Source organism: Pundamilia nyererei, unplaced genomic scaffold (genome assembly GCF_000239375.1).
Source record: "Pundamilia nyererei isolate P.nyererei 1_Seehausen unplaced genomic scaffold, PunNye1.0 scaffold00056, whole genome shotgun sequence".
Lineage (NCBI taxonomy): Eukaryota > Metazoa > Chordata > Actinopteri > Cichliformes > Cichlidae > Pundamilia > Pundamilia nyererei.
This window is the reverse complement of record NW_005187457.1, coordinates 281,309-301,408: the sequence shown is the minus strand read 5'-3', so window position 1 is coordinate 301,408 and position 20,100 is coordinate 281,309. Positions and strand designations below refer to the sequence as shown.

Genomic DNA, 20,100 nt, shown 5'->3' with positions numbered 1-20,100 from the left:
TGTCACTGTCATCTACGAACATCATCGTCCACAGAAACTCTTGCCTGACCTCGTCTGTCAACTTGTCCATTGCCACCACAAACAAGAGGGGCCTCAGAGCTGATCCCTGAAGTAATCCCACCCCCACGTGGAACCCATCTGTCATTCCTACAGTGCACCTCAACATGCCCTGCATTAGCTTCTCTGACAGTCCTGGCAAAATAATCATGTGACATGGAAACGAAACTTTGAACATAGCCACTGGAGAAACTTACCACATAAACCTCTGTGTCTGACTCCACAAATCATTAGTAAGTAATAAAGTACTTCAGACTTAAGGAGTCAAAAACATTTTAATTCATGGGTCACATGCTGCCCAGTTTGATCTCCATGTAACTTTTATCTTAACCTATTTAAAAAACATGCCAAACTTGTCACTGAAAACTATCCTGTGAACAGTCCATTTATATAAACTGATGATGAACTGCCTCTCTTAAGAAAAACATGTCTCAGCTTTACGACTGGAAACAGTGATGATTCAAAGAAATGCACTGGCATGACTCCTTGGCTTAAACACCATATTTCTGCTTGGTAGTAAAAAGACTATGTGTAATGTCTTTGTCAGTAACAAGGCGGTAAACCGAACAATGACTCAGACCTCTGGCTCAGATAAAACAGTTGTTAGCAGCACAATGTTTCCTTTGCAATATTTACATTGTAAAAAGTCATTCACCCGGCCATGCAAATCCTTTAGTGGCTTGGTTCTGATCAGTGGACAAAGTGTTTGAGAACTCCTGCATGAGGCCACAAAACATATAGGGAAACCTGAAATGTGACCCGTCCAGCATCTAGAGTATTGTCTATGTCAGATTTATTTTTACAACTTAAAGGCATTTCACCTCTCATCCAAATGGCCTCTTCAGTTCTAAAAGCTGAATGGAAGTCTCACATTATTAATTCTGTAAGCATGGCAGGGGTTGTTGTTTTTGTAGAGTGCTATAAATATGGCCACTTGGTGGTGCCACTTCAAAGGTTTATCAGAGGAAACAACCAAAATATGTTTTAAATAACTAAAGTAAATCTAAGAAGCTGATATTTTGCTCTGGATTACAATGGATAGACTAAGCTTTAACATCATTGAGATTGTTTTTCTAAGGTCATGAGAATGGCTGTAGGACTGCAGGAGAGGCTGTAAATTTGCACATGCAAAAGCAGAAAGCTGGAAAGCCACATGATCTCATTCGAGATAATCCCTTTAACCTCTTTAGCCCAGCCCTTTAAATATAATGTATCTGTAGAACATTATCTCTGCCACAGGCAATGACCACAGACATACAGGCACACCTGAGTGTAATCTCAAATCTAGCTTTTTCTCTAATTGTAAGAACAAGAATAATTGCATCACCAGATGCCTGTGTTGGCCTAGGCACATCCTTTCGGGTACAATTAAACCATTTCTGACCAGGGTATTATAGTTACCTACAACTATAATGATGTAAATGAAAAAGATAAAAGATAAAGATAGAATATGAACATGGTATAACAATAACAGATGGTATATCCTGCTTTTCTAGCACAGTGTAGTATAGTCTTTCCGTCTTGGTGTATATTGTGCAATACTTTTTACTTCAAAACAAGAAAAAAATACCTCTCTCGTGTGTGTGTGTGTGTGTGTGTGTGTGTGTGTGTGTGTGTGTGTGTGTACTTCGACGAGCTCTGAAGGCTCCGAGCATCCAAATTAGGAGAACAAAGGCTGCGATGGTAGTCGTGTTTTCAAGGTACACGATGATTGGCCAGCATCTTCAAAGAACTCATGTGATTGGTGGATTTGTCTGTCAGTCAATGAGATTAACTTTTCAATTGGCCTAACTCGAAGTTGCAAAACTCACGTGCCTTTCCTCTTCCTAGAAGGCGGTGCCTGCTGGTTGTTACCTGCTGGTGGAGAAGCTTGTTGTTGTTATTGTTGTTGTTTGTGTTAAAGTTTAAAAAAATAAGTCTTCTAAAATGGGAGCCCGAGACGATGAATACGACTACCTGTTCAAAGGTAAGTTTATTTCTGAAGGGGGATGAATGTCAGCGTCTCGGTCGTCTTTAATATGGCTCTCGGTAACAACAGGAGCAACTGAGGAAGTCAGTAATGCTAAAGTTAGCTCCACTGGTAGCAAAGTAGCAAACGATGAAACGATACCTGCTGAAAAAACTGACGCTGCTGCAGGTAGAGTTTGGAAATTCTGTGAACAAATGTGCATTCCCTAGCTTTAGGATACACCTTATCCCAGTGGGTAAGTTTAGACACGGCAGCTGTCAGGCTGTTTAAAGTGTGTTTAAGTAGCTAGCCGCTAACATCACAACGACGTTCCTACTTTGAAGTTAACTGAAACGAACCCATGTTCTGATTATATTTGATCTGTAAATCAATTAGCTGGATAACTTGGTGATAACGACCTTGAGTATGCCTAACAGGAATAATTAATGTCATTTTATTCTCTCTGACATCATCAGATTTGTTTGTCGTCACGTTAACATTAGACAAAATATGTCTTATATTAGTGAAGGTGGTGTGCATGAACCAAAGTGAAATTCTAGCGTAACGTCAGTTTGAAAATGTCAGTGTTGAAAAAAATGATTTTTTTAAGTGTTAAAAATATTAAAGCTGATGAGCCACATCATTAAGAAAAGGGGAAGCAGTTGTGGAAACTAGGATAAGAACAAAGCTGATGATAAGTTAGCAGCGGTATGGCACTACAGATGTGATGCCTTCTTTGAAAAGTGTAGAGAAGGTCAGAGAGTGCTTCACTGTGTTTCTGTGGATCTAGAGAAAACAAACGATACAGAGGAACTGTGGTACTCTATGAGGAAGTCAGAGGTAGCAGGGAAGTATGTGAGGCTGGTGCAGGACATGTATGAGGGCAGTGAGCCAGTGGTGACACTGGGTTCACGGTGGGATCGGATCGTCTGATCCACCTGAGCCTCTTCTTGTTTGCAGTAGTGATGGACAGACTGACAGATAAGGCCAGGGAGGAGTCTCTGTGAACTGTTATGTTTGCAGACGATACTGTGATCTGTAGTAAGCGTACGTGGCTGCTGGAAGAGAGCCTGGATAGGTGACTGTATGAACTAAGAGAGAAGAGTAATGAAAGTCAGTAGAAGCAAGACAGAATACCTCTGTGAATGAGAGGGAGAAAGGTGAATAGGTAAGCATGCAAATAGCTGAGGTAGTGAAGGTAGAGAAGTTTTAATACCTGGGGTCAAGTCAGGGTAGAGTGGATGGAGACCAGTGTCAGGTGTGATTTGTGACAGAAAGACAGCAGCAAAAGTGAAAACAAAGCTTTACAAGATGGTAGTGAGACCTACTGTGGTGTATGGCTTGGAAATGGTGATAATGAGAAGTAGACAGGAGGTCGAGCTGGAGGAGGCAAAGCTGAAGATGCTAAAATTTTCATTGGGTGAGACCATAATGAACAAGATTAGAAATGAGGACATCAGAGGGATTTAGATAGAAAGCTTGGCAAGTCTGAGATTATTTGGATGTGCAGAGAAGAAATAGTGGATGTTGAGTATGGAGCTGCCAGCGAGGAAAAAAAGAGAAAAACCTCAGAGGAGGTTGCAGAGGGTTGGTGTGACAGAGGAGGATGTTAGGGTTAGGGATGTGGTGAGATGGGGGCAGGCATTCTGCTGTGGCGAGTTTGACTGGCTTAAATAAAATAAAAAAATTTTTCTGGGCTGGCTGTGCAGCGTAACAGGGGTGGGAATTCTGCAGCCTTAAGTGAGCCATGGTAGACCGCTGACACAGCAGGTCTACTGTTTGCTTTGTTTTTTCATGTGTCTGGTGTGTATTTTGATTCTAGTTGTACTAATTGGAGACTCTGGAGTGGGGAAGAGTAATCTGCTGTCCCGTTTCACAAGAAATGAGTTCAACTTGGAGAGCAAGAGCACCATCGGGGTGGAGTTTGCAACCCGCAGCATTCAGGTGGACGGCAAGACGATAAAAGCTCAAATCTGGGACACAGCTGGGCAGGAGCGCTACAGAGCCATCACCTCAGCGTGAGTTTGTTTTGTCGTATGCATTACTTAAGGTGTTACGTTAGTAATGGTTATTTATAGGGTAATGTTCACACACTTAGACATGTATAATGAGATGTGTCTTTGCTAATAATTGTGGCTGAGTAGTATGTGTTTGAACCCCTTAGGGTACTAGACCTGGTGCCAGTTTTACATAAATTAATTGTCCAAATTCCTTTTGTTATCAGGAGGAATTAATCACCCAAGAGGAACCATTTTGTAACAGCTGTTTATGTAGCTGGTCTGACCTGAAACTCTGATTGCCTTGTTCCTACGTTGTGTTGTGTGAATGATGAGAGGAGTCAACTCTCGCTTTGCCAGCTGGGGCGGGTTTATTCTCCCAAAACTTCAAAATAAAAACAACTCGGTACAACAAATTTAACTGGGCTTCTGCATGCACAGTTTTAAGGGAGAGAGAAGAATAGCGGACCACATGAGAAATCACCTGCATGCTCCTGTGCCCTAACCTGGGATCGGCAAATTAGCATGTTACAATAAAGTGCTGTACTCGACAGGGAAACAACAGTTAACACTAAAACATCCAACAAAGCCGTGAGACAAAATGCATAAAGGGAACAAGTAATCCTTGAATCACTTAACTGTGTTTAATCGCTGTGTAACCGGAAACACTAGCGTACACTCACCTCTCCTCAGCAGGGCCTCTGGGTGACTGAGGAGAATAGCGAAATGACTTTGTGGGAAGTCAAAGGTCACACAAACAAAATAAAAGCTCCAAAAATATAAATACAGAAAATAGATATATATACATACATATGTACATAAACGATACTGACAAAGCAAAAAATAAATGATTTTTTTTTTTAATACACCCGTTACATTTATATGTATAAAAAGTTGTGAAAATAATACAAGGTATAAAATGCAATACAAGAAATCCTGCTGGAGATGCTGGAGTCTTGTGGTGTCAGATTGGTGGCACTATTGTTTTCAGCAAAAGCAGCAAGCCATTGCGCCATTGGATCATTAGGTCCTGTTGTTTTCTTTGTATTGTTTGTGTGTCCTCCTTACTTCTGTAGGGATGGAAATGATTGTGAACTTTGTGTGGCTTTATGACCTCTATCTTCATCAGGTATTATCGGGGTGCAGTCGGGGCTCTCCTAGTTTATGATATTGCGAAGCACCTGACGTACGAGAATGTGGACCGCTGGTTGAAGGAGCTGAGGGACCACGCTGACAACAACATCGTCATCATGCTGGTTGGAAACAAGAGCGACCTTCGACATCTCAGGGCCGTGCCCACTGATGAGGCCCGAGCATTTGCAGGTGGATTTTTGAGTGTTCTTTGTTTTGCTTTGGAGCAGTCAAAGTAGCTCCTTAACATTCAGTTCAATTGCTGTAAAATAAAAATCCCTTTTCTTTCTTTTTTTTAACCTTAGAAAAGAACACTATTTCATTTATTGAAACTTCAGCCTTGGACTCCACTAACGTAGAAGAAGCATTCAAGAGCATTCTCACAGGTAAAAAATAAAAAGTGTGAACTCAACTCAATAATCATCCAGGTACTCTACTGTTAGACCTCTTATGCCATTGTTTTCTTTCCTAGAAATCTACCGTATCGTATCTCAGAAGCAAATATCAGACAGATCTGCACACGAAGATTCTCCAGGCAACAATGTAGTGGACATAAGTGTCCCCCCAACCATGGATGGGCAGAGGGGCAACAAACTCCCCTGCTGCCAAAGCCTGTGACCCTCCTTTTTTCTTTTTCTGGTTGACTTTGTGTCAGAGTTTTCTCTTTTCCCTTCTACTGTCAGATGCTGTTATCTTACCCTCATGGGTTCAGAAGTGTTTGACACAGAGACTCTTAGATTTGACATTCCTTTATGCTGTTTTCTTCTTTGTTCGTCTGAGTCCCGTGTCAAAACAACTTGTCTAAAATACGAAAACTGAGAAGAAAGACGATTGTTAAGCTGTTAACTACAATCTCTTTTTAATTCACTAGGTGATGATCCTATTGACCCACTCCTGCTGAAGGAGTGGCGAGGGATCGGTAGGCCTGTTTATGAGTGCTCAGAGGTGTTTTTACTCGGTTCCTTTTCTCAGCCTAATCTGCTATAGTGGAGTCTCATTTTCATGTCGGGTTGACCTGATTCTGCCTGTCTTGCAATGTGGGTGCAGAAGAGGAGATGAGAGGAAGGTTCGTTTGGAGTGCTGATGTGTGGTCTGTCAAGAGTTTCTGGTTGCCTCTTTAATTTTAATTTTCCTCTTTTGTGCTGTGTGCCCACTCTGGCATGAAATTAGCATGAGCTTGGGACCAGACTGGCTATGAATGACTGACTCATTATAGGCAAGCATGAAACACATGACACATTTTTGTTTTTGTGTGTGTGTGTGAGTGAATGAATTTTAGTTTAGTACACAAACATACCAAAGGAAACAATCAGAATCAGTTTTGGGGAAGCTCATTTCACCGTGTTCAAGGATGTTACGATTGCAGGTGATTGCTAAAAGGTCCAGGCTATTTGCAACAAATGTGTAACGGTCCACAGGAGATGCATTGTTATAAGTTGTGGTGCATGATGTCAAACTTTAATTTCAGAATTAGATTGGGGTTTTTTGCACTAGAGTCCAGTTATTTCGGTGGAACCTTATATTTCAAAATGGCATAAAATTTTCATCAGGTAGCATTTTGCTACCTGTAAGGAAAACAATGCTGACAGAAAAGGAAGAATGAAGTTGAAATTGTAACATTTCTGTACCGAATGAGCCATTGCTGTCATTAATCCTAACTGTTGAACAGGAATTGATAAAAGTTTGTAAACTCAGAACATTATCCGTGGAAAACCAATAAATAAATACTCCCCACATACTGCTTTCACTTCAGCAACATTAATGGGTTTTACTTGAAAAAATGGAAGTGAAAATCAGAAATGCAAATTTTGTTTTCATACTTGGGTAGAAAAAAATATTTCCACCCATCTGGTTGAGGTGCTGTCATGCATTAGGTGTTCATAAGAAAGCATATCATACATTTAAATGTGAATTTAATCTGAGCAGATATAATCTTTTTTCCTACTTTTGCATTACACCAGAAAATACTGAATCGTAACTAAAACCTGTCCATATGACCATACAGCAGACAGTTATTTTGGTCTCCCTTACTCAGTTTACTCATACCTTAAGCTGGGTTGTTTTAATAATTGACAGATGGGTTTCTTAGGCATTTGGGATACAAACCTACTTTTTTAGGTTGTATTCAAAATTATTAGAAATGTATAAATAAGGTTAAAGCGATAAAATTAGGATAGTTTACTACATGTAACATCTCAGTGCACATTCAGGGCAGGCCTTTCTGTCTGCAAAGCACATTTAAAACAAGAAGTGCCTATTCTGAGAGTACACTACTATGAGAAAGCAGGTGGCATTGACGACAAGGTTTGTGAGCATTATAACTCAAGAGCGAGATGACATAAGGTTTTCAAATTCATGCCATGAGTACATCTGATAAACATCTCAGACAAATTGGAATCTCAATGACCTTGACCTCAAGTACATAGGTTAACTTTTTGAAAAGCACCTAGGGTTTTCAGGTGCATCTGAGGGTGTTACTGGTGTAAAAGAAGGTTTGAGGTTTTTCTTCAGTAGCTGAAAAGCTGCTCTGTTGGATTTTAAATGAGGTGACTCACTTGGTCATTGCACCTCTATTATAGAGTCATTGATTCAAACAGATACTATGATCATGAATTTGTTTTACTCCTGCTTGGGTTAATGACTTTGTCTTTAAACTAACATATGTAACCATAGTCTATTAATAGTTGTGGCTATTATAGACCACAATATGTGTTGAATCACTATGCAATTTGGTGGGATGTATGTCATTTTAGCTGGGAAAAATATATTTTAAATGAAAATATTAGGCTAAAGAAAGAAAACTTCCAATGAGCTTCAGAGTCATTAATTGGCCACCTTCGTTCTTCAACACAGTGTGAACTCTGAGGCAAGCTTTCTTGTAGTTTCTTTAAGTAGTCTTCAGACATAGTTCTACAGGCCACAGTCTATCAAAATCTGACACTGTTTTTCTAAGTGTATGCATCCATTACCTTTGTGACATTTTTCTGTTCTCCACTTGTCCAGTTTCCTCAAAAAGTTCAAGGTTCAGTACGTACAGTATTGAGATGTGCTAATTTTTTGGCTAATAGAGCTTTGAGGATCACCTTCTTGGTGCATAGATACTATTTTATATCTGTCAAATTGGTATCTTTGGGACTTTTTGTAGAATAAAATAGAATCTTAGTTGTTACTGAGAGTTTTAAATAGGCTCTTAGTAACAACGTGTCTCAGCATAAACTTAAAATTATTTCTTTGCTAAGTTGTCATGTTACGTATAGACATGACACTGGTTCATCCCTTGAGTTTAAAGCATTTTTTTATGCGTGAATGTTACATAGGTCAGTTGTAAGCAGTTCACCTAACAAAAAACACTCCTCTGAAAATGGGTGCAAGGCAGAGGAAAGGAAAAATGAGCTGCTCGAGATCACTTTAACAGTTTTCAATTTGACTTTATGGAAGCAAACATAAAGAAATGAAGGACGAATCGAGATTTTTGCACAGTATCATAAATGATGTGATTTAATTATTTGCATGTTTAAGGTTACATTTTGTCGCTGCACCATCTCGTGGTACAAACTGGTATTACACTGAAGTACAGCCAGGCCCAACTTTAGTACAGATCTCTTCAACACAGTACATAGATGTTTAGAGAGAGAGAGAAGTCACAGTGGATGTTTCTTCACATTCTGCTCACAGCTGAAGTTCAAACATAAATGAGGCCGTTTAAACTGTTATAAACTAAACAGAGGAAAGCCACTAAGTCACTGACTGAAGCGAAACAAAACTTAAAGTGAAATAAAAACTGATTTAAAAATGCAGATGTGTTAAACAGTGTGGGTTAATGGTTTTGAATTGTGTTGAATTGTAAAGTGTTCCGGTCTCATTGAGCCTGTCATGTTTCCTGTTGGGGCCCCTCCCTTTGGCACGCTGCTGTTTGCGGCCACATTTATAGCCGTCTTCGGGATTTGTTTGTGCTCTGAGACGCCCTGTTTCTTCACCGCAGACGCAGGCAGCTGATGATGATGATGACCCTCTGGGTTGTATTTAAAGCCCAGGGAAAGCGGAAGCCTGGCCTGACTGTTATCAGTTGAGAACTGCTAGCTGGTGTAGCCCTACACTGAGCAGCCTTCATCGTTAGCCGCCTGTGCTGTTCACTCATACATAGTTATTAAACATGAATAGAGAAGGAAATGCGAGCTTTTTCGGACAACAGGACTAAAACATCACCAAGAAGAAAGAGAAGAAGAAGAAGTCACGGGTGAGTAGCTGTTAGCTTTTATTTGTTGCTTTTTTCCACCAAGCGGACGGCTAGCACTTCGCTGACAGCTAGCAAACAACACAGCTGCCGTGAAAGTGAAACTGATTAGAAAATGCTTCTTTATAACGACATTTTCACTGTGACGAAGTTGGATAGTAGTTATTCGTGAGTAAAGAACAGCAGAGATACACACAGCTAATTTGAGTTGCCGTGCAGTTGTACAGTATCATAATTCAACTCTGATCCAGACAATAGTCTGGATCAAATTCCCACATCTGTCTGCAGCGGTTAGTTCCTGTAACAGAGCCACAGTGAAGGAAAATGCCCCAGTTCGAAAGCTAACTGCATATTAATGTATGAGGGTTTATCATTGTAAGAAACCCATCATTAATCATTCATTCAAACGTGTAATTTTTGTTTGATCTTGACAAAATCCCTGCATTGATGTTCCCCAGCTGACGAATCCATACACACAGCTGATATTTAAAAGACTCGGAAAACAATAGCTTAATAGAGTCAGAGGTTGCCTTAATTTGGGGTTACCTCTTTGTTTATTTAGGTCAGGGATTGTACCTCTTAATCACCCCTGACGTACCCCCTCCCAATCTCCGTATGCATAAACAATAACACCAAGCAGCAATAGTGAAAACATGCTCTTCGGCTTCACAAAGCTGTTCATCATCTGGCTCTGTTAATTCAGGATTTAACAAATCAAAGTGCATAAGATTGTGACTCAACTACAACGAGCTATAAATAATCATAAAAGGGCTTTGTTGTCTAACTTCTATTTAAACAGTGAGATGCTTGACTTAAGTTGAATCATCTTTTCTCAGTTGCGAGGGTTAGAAACAGCATTCATTCCTAGATGTTGTCTAAATTCTTGTTTGATTGAACAGCAAAATCTCATAAACAGACACAAACATTTCTGCACTGGCTGTCATGTCAAATCTCCTCTTGAAAAACAAGTGTTGGACATGGAAGAGTATACTGGGTTTGCGTATAAATGCTGTAGTTTACCAAGGGTATGCACAGTGCTAAAGAGGTTTTATTATCAACACTAGCCCAGTGTTAACCCACATAAACAATAGACTAGTAGCTCAGTAGTTCTTTAAAAGTAAGTTGATAAGTATTTTCAGTGAATATTCCCCCCAAATCCCCATTAAAGTTCCATATATATCAGGCATGCTACTTTAAAATTATTGTTTCTTATTTTATTGCTTGTAATCAGTGTATTTAAATTTTGCTTATTGTGTTCTAATTCATTTGTACAGAATAGGATACATTTTTGAGACAGCAAGAAAAAATGTTGTTAAGGGTTATCTGGGTTAAGACAGCTGTTTATCAGGCTGCTGCACATCACACTCACTGTCACTGACCTCACACTTGGTTTTATAATGGATTAGCAGCTGCTTTTGGGCAAACTGGCCCACCTCCAAACGGACAGCTTTCTTCTAAAAGACGGAACGTCTTTTCTGGATAATTTTAGCCGTTCCCACGTGGTAGGAAATTAATCATTTGTGAAACAGACTACAGACATTTAAGTAACTCTGTCACAGTACTGCAGTGAGCCAAATGACGAACAAACTCTGGTCTACTATCACATTTTTATATATAAAAAATGCTATACGTCAGTGTCTGTTTGATCAGTTATCTGATTAGTAACCCAGTTACCGACTTCCCTGACAGTACTAGAAACATTAAGAGGGAAGTGGTGAGTTGGGTTATTGCAAAACTGTAATACCATGTTGTTTGCTAGTCATGAACATGAACATGAACATGAAGGTCAATAAAAACAGATGGACTGTAAGCATAATATAGCAAACATAAAATGACTCATCATGATAGTGCAGGCATTGTACTGTAGCTGGTTTCCATAAGTTCCTTCTCCAAACCCAGAACTTCCCTCCGACGAGCCTAATCTGGACACTAAAGTATTAATGGACAAGTGCACACTGTAGGACACAAAAAAACTTACTTAAAACATCACTCAAACTTGTCTCCTTGATCCATTTATTTAGTTTGAGCATTTGCAGAGTAAACCTGGGTTTCTCTAGTATATTAAGTTGGAGTAAAATTACTTGCTATCTCTCCACCACAGACATTTTTTTTTAAAAACGATAATGCATTGTCTGTGTGTGTCTGTTTCTCTGCAGAGCCACTAGAGAAAAACAGGAGCAGTTTGTGCCTGGCACTCCCCCAGCCTCCCCTCACCTCCAACCCTTCACACCCTCCAGTCCATCCGTGCTGCCAGCGAATGGACCCTGTAACAATGACGACCGGCGGGTGCTGCCACCTGCCCGGCTCTCTGTGTGACTGTGCCAGCAACACAGGCCTGTGGAAGAGCGTGGAGGAAGCGGGCGGTGACGGGTGCCAGGCGCTCTACGTCACCCAGGTCACAGCCATAGATGGACGGTTGCTGTCCTCTGTGCTCAAACCAATGAGTGCACAAAGGTACTTTAAGAATATTACTGTTATTGCTGTAAGATGTTCCACGGGTAAACTTTGAATGGGATTGTATTGTGATGGCAGCTTCTCCAGAGATAGGAAAAATATATATATATATATTTTTTCCTTCTTTTAATGAAAGAAGTTGCTTAACTTGTGATTACGCCTTATATTAACACTATTTCAGACAACGCTCTTCTCCATTTTGCTTGTTTTTTGTGGGGGTTTTTTCACATTTCTTCACTACACACCCAATATTATCATTATTCTCTTTGGGACAGAATGGTAAAACATTTTTGCTGTGTTTCATGCAGACGATGCCTGCCATTTATAAAAATCTCTGTATATTTTTTATCTCAGTGATGGTCCCATTTGCCGTATTTGCCATGAAGGAGGCAGCAGCGAGGGTCTCCTGTCTCCATGCGACTGCACAGGCACTTTGGGTACAGTGCACAAGAGCTGCTTAGAGAAGTGGCTGTCGTCCTCCAACACCAGCTATTGTGAGCTTTGCCACACGGAGTTCAGCATCGAGCGCCGACCGAGGCCCCTCACAGAGGTAACAAAGGTCAATGCCCTTTGCCTTGTCTGCAACGATCCTTCTTCTCATCCTCTTTATTCATCGTGGTTGGGCTGCTGGTTGTGAATGAGTGCGTATGTATGAAAGTGTGATGGTGCTTTTTATCCGTCTTTTTCTTGTTTTACATCTCTCTGCTTGCTTGCTTGCTTCTTTGTTAATGCAGAATGTCTTTTCTCTTCATTAGCTTCTTTCTTTTTACCTGGTTTCTGCCACAGTCTGACTTCTTTCTGTTTTTCTTCCCTCTTACGTCTTACCCCACAGTGGCTGCGAGATCCCGGCCCCCGTAATGAGAAGAGAACACTGTTCTGTGACATGGTGTGCTTCCTGTTTATCACTCCTCTAGCAGCTATTTCTGGCTGGCTTTGCCTGAGGGGCGCTCAGGATCATCTTCAGCTGAGGAGCTGGCTGCAGGCTGTGGGCCTCATTGCGCTCACCATTGCCCTCTTCACCATCTACGTCCTTTGGACTTTGGTAAAAAAAAAAAAAAGAATTCCCATCCATTATTACTGTAAAGCAGACATTTTCACTCGGAAAGGTTGATGTATAATGCTGCACTTCGGTTTTCTTCAGGTATCATTCCGCTACCACTGTCAGCTGTACTCTGAGTGGAGGAGAACAAACCAGAAAGTACGTCTGCTCATTCCCGAAGCCAAGGAGTCGAACTCTTCCCAGCATTCCTTGCTCTCTAATAAACTGATGAAAAAATCGGCCAGTGAGAGCATTGTATGAGACCAAACGGAGATAGTCGATGATTATTACATCTTTTACGTATGAGGGCTGATTCCCGATGCATCCTGCCCACAGTTTTGACTTTGAAGAAACACCTGTGGGGATTTTTTTTGTGTGTGTCGCTTTTTTTTTTCTTTGCACCATGGGCTCATATTTTTTCACATTGCATTTTATAATCCTCACATGGGTGCAGGAATTGGCACATTTTAAAGGAATCTGCCTTTCCTCGTGTCAGGTGTTGACCAAGTTTATGCAAAGGCACTGAGGAACGGTGAAGGTGGTGGAAGCATGCAGAAATGGAGCCGAGCTGTCTCATCATCACAGATGTGACAACATGACTGGCTAAAACTGACAGCATAAAACAAGATGGATCGAGTAAACTTGTTAAAGAGGACTGTGAAATTGAATGATTGTCCTGCTTGGTTTAACAACCCATCGATGGTCAGGTATAGCACGTCTACTCATTGTGTATTGCGATGATAAAAGCAACTGCTACATACGCCTTTTAATCGTGTGTTACGTGGGCACGCACTTACCTACTTGGGGCTTCTCTTCTCTGCCCACTGAGGATCTCGTTGTATAATCACATATTAGTCTGTAGTTTGAAGATAAAAAGCTTTGATCTTTAATTTTTATTTCATAGTCACATCTGGATATGTCATCTGAGTGGGATCTTTTAACTCGCAGCTTTTACATCATCTCATCCGAGACCAGGCGGCTGCATAACATTTGTAAAGCAGAGACTTCTGCAATAAAACACTGTTGACATCGAGGTTTTCGCAGTACACGAAGACAGTTCTACCAACGTGCACAGTTATGCATGCAAGCAGCACTGTTAATATTTTTTTTTACTCTTATTGTATTCTAAAATCATTTTTTAAACCACTTAAGAACGAATGACTTTCCTATTCCTACTGAAGTAGGGTTTAACAGTGTCCTCATAGAGGTTCTTGTACTATCAATATGTAACAAGTAGGTATTTATATTTATATAGATGGATAGAAACTCCATCACGAGTATTGGTGTGGTGGCTGGGGCAGTGTACAAAAGCGTTATCGGTGTTGCTTGTTATTCATTTTTGGTGTTTTCCTTTTTTCTTTTTTTTTTTCATGATCATAACAGTCAGAGAATTCCTGCTGTTGTTTAAGTTACGATTAAGCATTTGGTCTAATGTGATGAGAAACTTTCTTAATCTGGGATTTTTAGTGCTGGTAAACCCTAAAGGTAACCGCCAGCATTTTGATGTTACTGACCAGACTCGCCTGGAACTGGCTGTGTTGGTAGAGTTGGGAGATAGCTGAAGTTGATTACAAACTACAGCGTGTGCCTGGTATTCAGATTTCCGGGTCATATGATGGTCCAGTTTTTGTAATGTGAAACATTGTTTCTTCTCTATGCTTAATTTAGGTTACAGGGAGATGTCTAATTGCTTTTTAACGCATGCTGTAGGCTGTCCACAGGGAGACAAGCTTGTAGATTTAAAAAAACCCTCCCAACATTACATGTACTACTAAAAAAATAATTTAATTCAGTGGATCTAATGAAGCCAATTCAGCTTAGTATTGGTCTGAAATACTTTAATCATTTTTATTTATAGATTTGTCTTTTAATGGGTTGCAATTAAAAGAATTCGTCCCCTTAAAGGGGGTGTTTAAAGCGATATAAGTTTAAAACTAACCTGACGACGACCTGTTTGGTGGATTTTTGATTATAATTCCAAGAAAGGAATTGGTGATCAAACTGTGCGATGCCTTTTGATTTAGTTCCATTTAATGAATGCTTCTGCATTTAGTAAATGGGCAAAATCTATCGTTCTTGGTTAATTATTTAAATATTTACCTTTAAATCAGTCAGGCTTGAATAGTAATTTATTAACATGATGTGGTGTGTGGTGATGTAAAATTTATCAGAGAGAAATGTGTTTTTAGAAAGGGCTTGTGGTAACATTCAGCAGACAAATCAGATCAGTGAAATTATTAGTTTCCAGCAAGCATCGTACTTTTTCCCCTCCTGTCCTTTGTTAATGCTACATAAATGTGGTAAACCCGAAATGAGGATACCAGTTAAGTAGGTGGTGAAGCGTTAGTCATGTAAAGATGTCTGTTTTCAGGAGGAATGTTGACATATGCTTGTGTTTTCCTCCCTTTTCTCACAGTGCTGCATTACCAGTAACGAGTCATTTCCTTGTTTACATTACCAGTTCCCTTTGGTACATTTCACTCCTGCTCGTTTGATCCGCGTTCTGCCCCAGATAAATATTTGTTTGTGTTTTTAAGAACAAAGGATTACACCCTGCAGTACTGCGGTGCGCTCGTCTGCCTTGCAGGCTTATGATTAATTTGGTCATCCGTGTGTTTACCCGAGAAAGTACTGGAATCTGTTTGTACGATGTAGTGCAAGAAATAACTGATTTTTTTTGATGCAATGCAAACTTATTTCCTGTATTGGGAGTCTCTGCAGAGTTGCATCAAACTATGCAACACTTCTCCTTTTTTGGCTACTAAGAATTTCTGACAGTGTTTTTAGAGAAACGTAAAAAGAGAGTCTAAAATGTTTGACAAATTTGAGTCGCGAAAGCAAATATAGAAAGGGATTTTTTAAAATTTCTTTGTTGTTACTCACACAAATGAACACGCAAATGTTAATAATGTTGCGTTATAACACATTTGTGAACTGGGCATGTTGGGTTTTTTTTGTTTCATCTGCAATTTATGTTGCTATTCCTCAGTATTATTTTTTTTTTATATTGTTAAATACTACAATGTTTATGGTGTGCTGTGGGGTGAAGGGATGTCTTCATCAATGTACTGGTACCTGCAATCAGCCAAGAAATGTTTGCAAAGCAAATAAAACATAATCATAAATTATGTGATCATGAATTTGTCAGTGACAGTTTGTCTGCACTTGTGTAGTGTTGGTAAGGAATTGTCATATATTTATATAGTGTAGTTATAATGGATGTTTACAAGTCCGTCTAGTGCAGTGACGATGACGTGTCATTAAGTCTGTTTTGAAACTCAGCTCAGTGAGCTTGCTAATCCTAATGGAAAAAAAAACAAACGCTAATGTCAAGTCCTTCTATGGTATCCGTGGAGACTCACTCAGTATCTGCTTCCTGTCCGCTCCATGCGGCATAAGCAGCTTAGAGTAACACAAGTTCAAAATATGCTGTTTTTGTGCAGAGGGTCTGCTCTCCAGGAAGGAAAAATGTTTTTCACAGGTTATTATTAGGAGTCAAAGCAATGTTAAAAGGTGTTTCTTCTGCCTTCCTACTTGCCTGTCTTGCTCTCAGTGACAGCAGTTGCATTCTAGAGATGTAAATCTTGGTGTGCTGCTCCAAGTTAAATGATCTAGATGGTGACCAGATACAAAAGAGCTACAGAGGATATACTCAAGTAAAAAATGCCAATGTATTTTTAAAATATTAAAGGGGGGCTTCTTTATATCCTGTCATATACGCTCTCTGGCCTCTTCATTAGGTACAAATCTTGAGCTGTCAGTCACATGTCATAAACTTTATGCATTTAGACAATGTGATAACTGCTGATGTTCAAACTGAACATCAAAACGTGGAAGAAATTAGATTTTGGTGACTCTGAGTATGATGTAGTTGTTGGCGCCAGACAGGCTGGTCTGAGTGCTGATGTACTGGGGTTTTCCCCAAAGAAAGAAAATGAAAATGAGAAAATATCCAGTGAGCAGCAGTTCTCTGGGTGAAAATGTTTTGTTGATGCCAGAGGTCAGAGGAGAATGACCAGACTGCTCTGAGCTGATAGGAAGGAAACTGTAACTCAAACACTCCCTACAACCGAGGTATGCAGAAGAGGATAGTGGAAGGCACGGGAACCTTGAAGCTGGGCTACATTAGCAGAAGACCACACCAGGTGGCATGCCTGGCAACTGAAAACAGGAAACTGAGGCTACAATTCATATGGGCTCACCAAAATGGGACAATAGAGAATTAGAAAAACGTTGCCTGGTCCGATAAGGCTCCACTTCTGCTGTGACGCATGAGTGGCAGGGTGAAAATTTGGCACAAACAGCATGAAAGTATGGATTCAACCTGCCTTGTGCTGACAGATCAGATGACTGGTGGTGGTGAAGATTTTCCTACAACAACCCACCGCTGACGATCTTCATGCTTATCACCGGCATACCAATCTTCTAATGCCTGCGTCCAACACCTTAGATCATCTCAAACAATAAGTTCACTACACTCGAATGGGCTATATAGTCACCACATCTCAATCCAATAGAGCACCTTTAGGATGTGGTGGAACAGGAGATATGGATGTATGGCCACAAATCTCTGAGGAAGAACTGCATTAACTTGTTGAATCTATGGCAGGAAGAATGAAAGCAGTTTTGAAGGTAAAGGTTCCTACCCAGTGCCCAGTAAGTGTATTTGCAGTGTTACACTGGTGGATGCTCATACTAAAGATGACTAGTTTCAAGTTAAAAAAACAAAAAACAAAAAAACCCAGTTTTTTGCATGTATTGATGATACCCCTAATGTAGTCATCAAGTGCACAAAGCTGCCTCTGAACAGAGGAGCCGACCTACCTGCTGTTCAGGTCTTTTGTTTGCAAGCGGTAGCCAGTCAGAAGGAAAAAGTATATGTATAGATGGATCCATTGTATAAATGGATAAGGAAAAGTTAAAACCTCCCTAAAAAGCCCATTTAGTTGATTCAGAATTCTGCAGCAAGCAAGCTGACAGGGGTAAGACAGAGAGAGCATGTTTTTCCCACACTGCCTTCTCGTCATTAGCTCCCTGTTAAATCCAGAATCAAATATGAAATCCTTCACCTCACTTTAATCAGGCCTTCATGGTACCATACCACTCCAAAAGAGCACTTTGCTCTCAGACTGCTGGTTTACTTGTGGTTTCTAGAGTATTTAAAAGTAGAATGGGAGGCAGAGCCTTCAGTTTTCAAGCCCCTGTTCTGTGGAACCAGCTTCCAGTTTGGATTCTGGAGACAGACACACTCTCTACTTTTAAGATTAGGCTTAAAACTTTCCTTTTTGAAGCTTATAGCGAAGCCTGGATCAGGTGACCCTGAACCCCCCGTAACTATGCTAGGCGGTTTCACACTGAGTGCTTCTTCTTCACTCACCTTTTCACTATATCTTTAGACACCACTCCGCATTTAATCATTAATCTCTTGCTCTCTTCCACAATGTGTCTTTTATTTTGTTGCCCTCAACCCCAAACAGTTGTGGTGGATGACCTCCCCTTACTGAGCTTAGCTCTACTGAATGTGTCTTCCTGTTAAAGTGGAGTTTTTCCTTCCCACTGTTGCTAAGTGCTTGCTCAAAGAGGGGGTTGTCTGATTGTAGGGCCTTATAATATAAAGCACCCTGTTGATGCTATTTGGCAATATAAACTGAATTGTACTCTATCAGGGTCCAAGAATAAAACATGGTAATCAAATTTATGATCAAAGATTCGATTAGACTTAAATTTCTGTACTAGCAGCTGTATTTTCAGATTCGAAAACCCAGTTTTCTAACTTCAAAAAGGCGTAATTCAAAGTTTTAAATATTTACATTAGTTGAGTTTAGAATGAGACATTAACATGTAAGCAGTTATGGGCTCAGGAGGTTGAGCGGGTCATCTGCTTATTAGGCTACTTTGGTCAGATACTGAGATCCCAATTACTGGAAAGACGTCAGAGTGTGCCAGCTAAAAAGTGATTAAAAGCATGAAGTAAAGAAGTCAGAGAGGAAAAGCACTGTAAGTACCAGTCCATTGAACATTTTAATGTTTTTCACCTACCTTACACTTACACATGTAAAATAGTTATCGAAGTGACTTCAGAGCTAGAATTAAAATGACAATATTTCAGTTTGTTTTTGTGTGGAATAGTTTAAAATTGTCCACGCAGTTCAGTACATTTCTGATGAGGAAAAAACAAAAACAAAAAACACAAACAAACGAAAACCAAACAAGTCAGAGTATGTTAAATATCCATTTAACAAACTGCTTCAGTCAAGGATTTTATTGTAAATTTACACAGTTCTTAAACTGAAAGTAAAACAATGATGACTTCAGCCAAATCTTCTTCAATAAATACATAATGAGGATATTTTTTGGCATGATGTAAGAAGGATGTAAGAGCCACACTGTCAAATAGCACAATACTGCTTCACCTGGTTGGAGTAACTGTCTGTAGTTTATTTACACAGCACCATCTAGTGGTAAACCATTGAAATGTATCTCACAACCTCCCTTTAGAGGACAGTGTTTCAGTTCAAACAACTTTACAGGCATCAGTAAGACAGCAAAGACTGCCTTGCTCCTGGGTAACAGGAACCTTCACGCAGACTGACTGAGTGACATAAAGGCTTCTGAAATGTTTCTTTCATGGCAGAAAAGAAGAGCACAAGTGACTTCAAAAGTACTTTATAAAACAAAAGTAAAGGTTAAAAAAAAGATTTAAAAAAAAAGAAAAGAGGCTAAAGTGGTGAGGGAGTTGGCCGTGAGCAGAGCTACGGGGGGAAAAAGTGCACAGGTGATGTGATGTGGAGGTGAATGTGGAGGAGAGGATGAGTGTCATTGGACAGAGCGTCACAGGCTCTGGCAGCACTGGAGTTTGTTGCCCTTCTGCCCGTCAGTGGTTGGCGGGACACTTATATCTACGACATTGTTGCCTGGAGACTCGTCGTGTGCAGATCTGTCTGCTATCTGCTTCTGTGACACGATGCGATAGATTTCTGCAGACAAATTTGAGAAAGAGGAAAAAAAATTACACTTTTGCAATGTTCATCACTTAAATTTTAATGTTCTTATTTATTTAACTGGCTGTGCAGATTAAATATAAAAAGGTACTATCAGCTGCTCGTGCATTTCCCAGAGGAGTTGCCACATGTTTTGATCTGGCACAGATTTTTATGCCAGATGCCCTTCCTGATGTAACCCTCCCATTTATCCAGGTATCAGCCCAAGGAATACACTAGTTTGTCACCCTGAGGTGGGG

At 40.1% G+C, this 20,100-nt stretch overlaps 3 protein-coding genes across 3 annotated transcripts in view; 2 read left to right on the top strand and 1 right to left on the bottom strand.

The window, feature by feature from the left end:
• Positions 1–1,850: 1,850 nt before the first annotated feature.
• LOC102201431 (ras-related protein Rab-11B-like) lies at positions 1,851–6,880 on the top strand. The gene is made up of 5 exons (XM_005733972.1): positions 1,851–2,023; positions 3,828–4,023; positions 5,132–5,325; positions 5,439–5,519; positions 5,606–6,880. The coding sequence occupies exons 1-5, from the start codon at positions 1,984–1,986 to the stop codon at positions 5,749–5,751; spliced, it is 657 nt and encodes a 218-aa protein (XP_005734029.1). The 5' UTR covers positions 1,851–1,983; the 3' UTR covers positions 5,752–6,880.
• A 2,125-nt stretch (positions 6,881–9,005) lies between these two features.
• On the top strand, positions 9,006–15,985 carry marchf2 (membrane-associated ring finger (C3HC4) 2). The gene is made up of 5 exons (XM_005733971.1): positions 9,006–9,370; positions 11,524–11,821; positions 12,176–12,371; positions 12,654–12,863; positions 12,963–15,985. Exons 2-5 carry the CDS (start codon positions 11,625–11,627, stop codon positions 13,119–13,121), a joined length of 762 nt encoding a protein of 253 aa, XP_005734028.1. The 5' UTR covers positions 9,006–9,370; positions 11,524–11,624; the 3' UTR covers positions 13,122–15,985.
• Positions 15,986–18,862: 2,877 nt separating this feature from the next.
• The window catches only part of LOC102200846 (ras-related protein Rab-11B), a 4,667-nt gene continuing 3,429 nt past the window's right edge, over positions 18,863–20,100 (bottom strand). Inside the window, exon 5 of the mRNA XM_005733970.1 lies at positions 18,863–19,837. Within this exon, the coding sequence (XP_005734027.1) occupies positions 19,692–19,837 (146 nt within the window). The 3' untranslated portion in view covers positions 18,863–19,691. The remainder of the gene's footprint in view (positions 19,838–20,100) is intronic.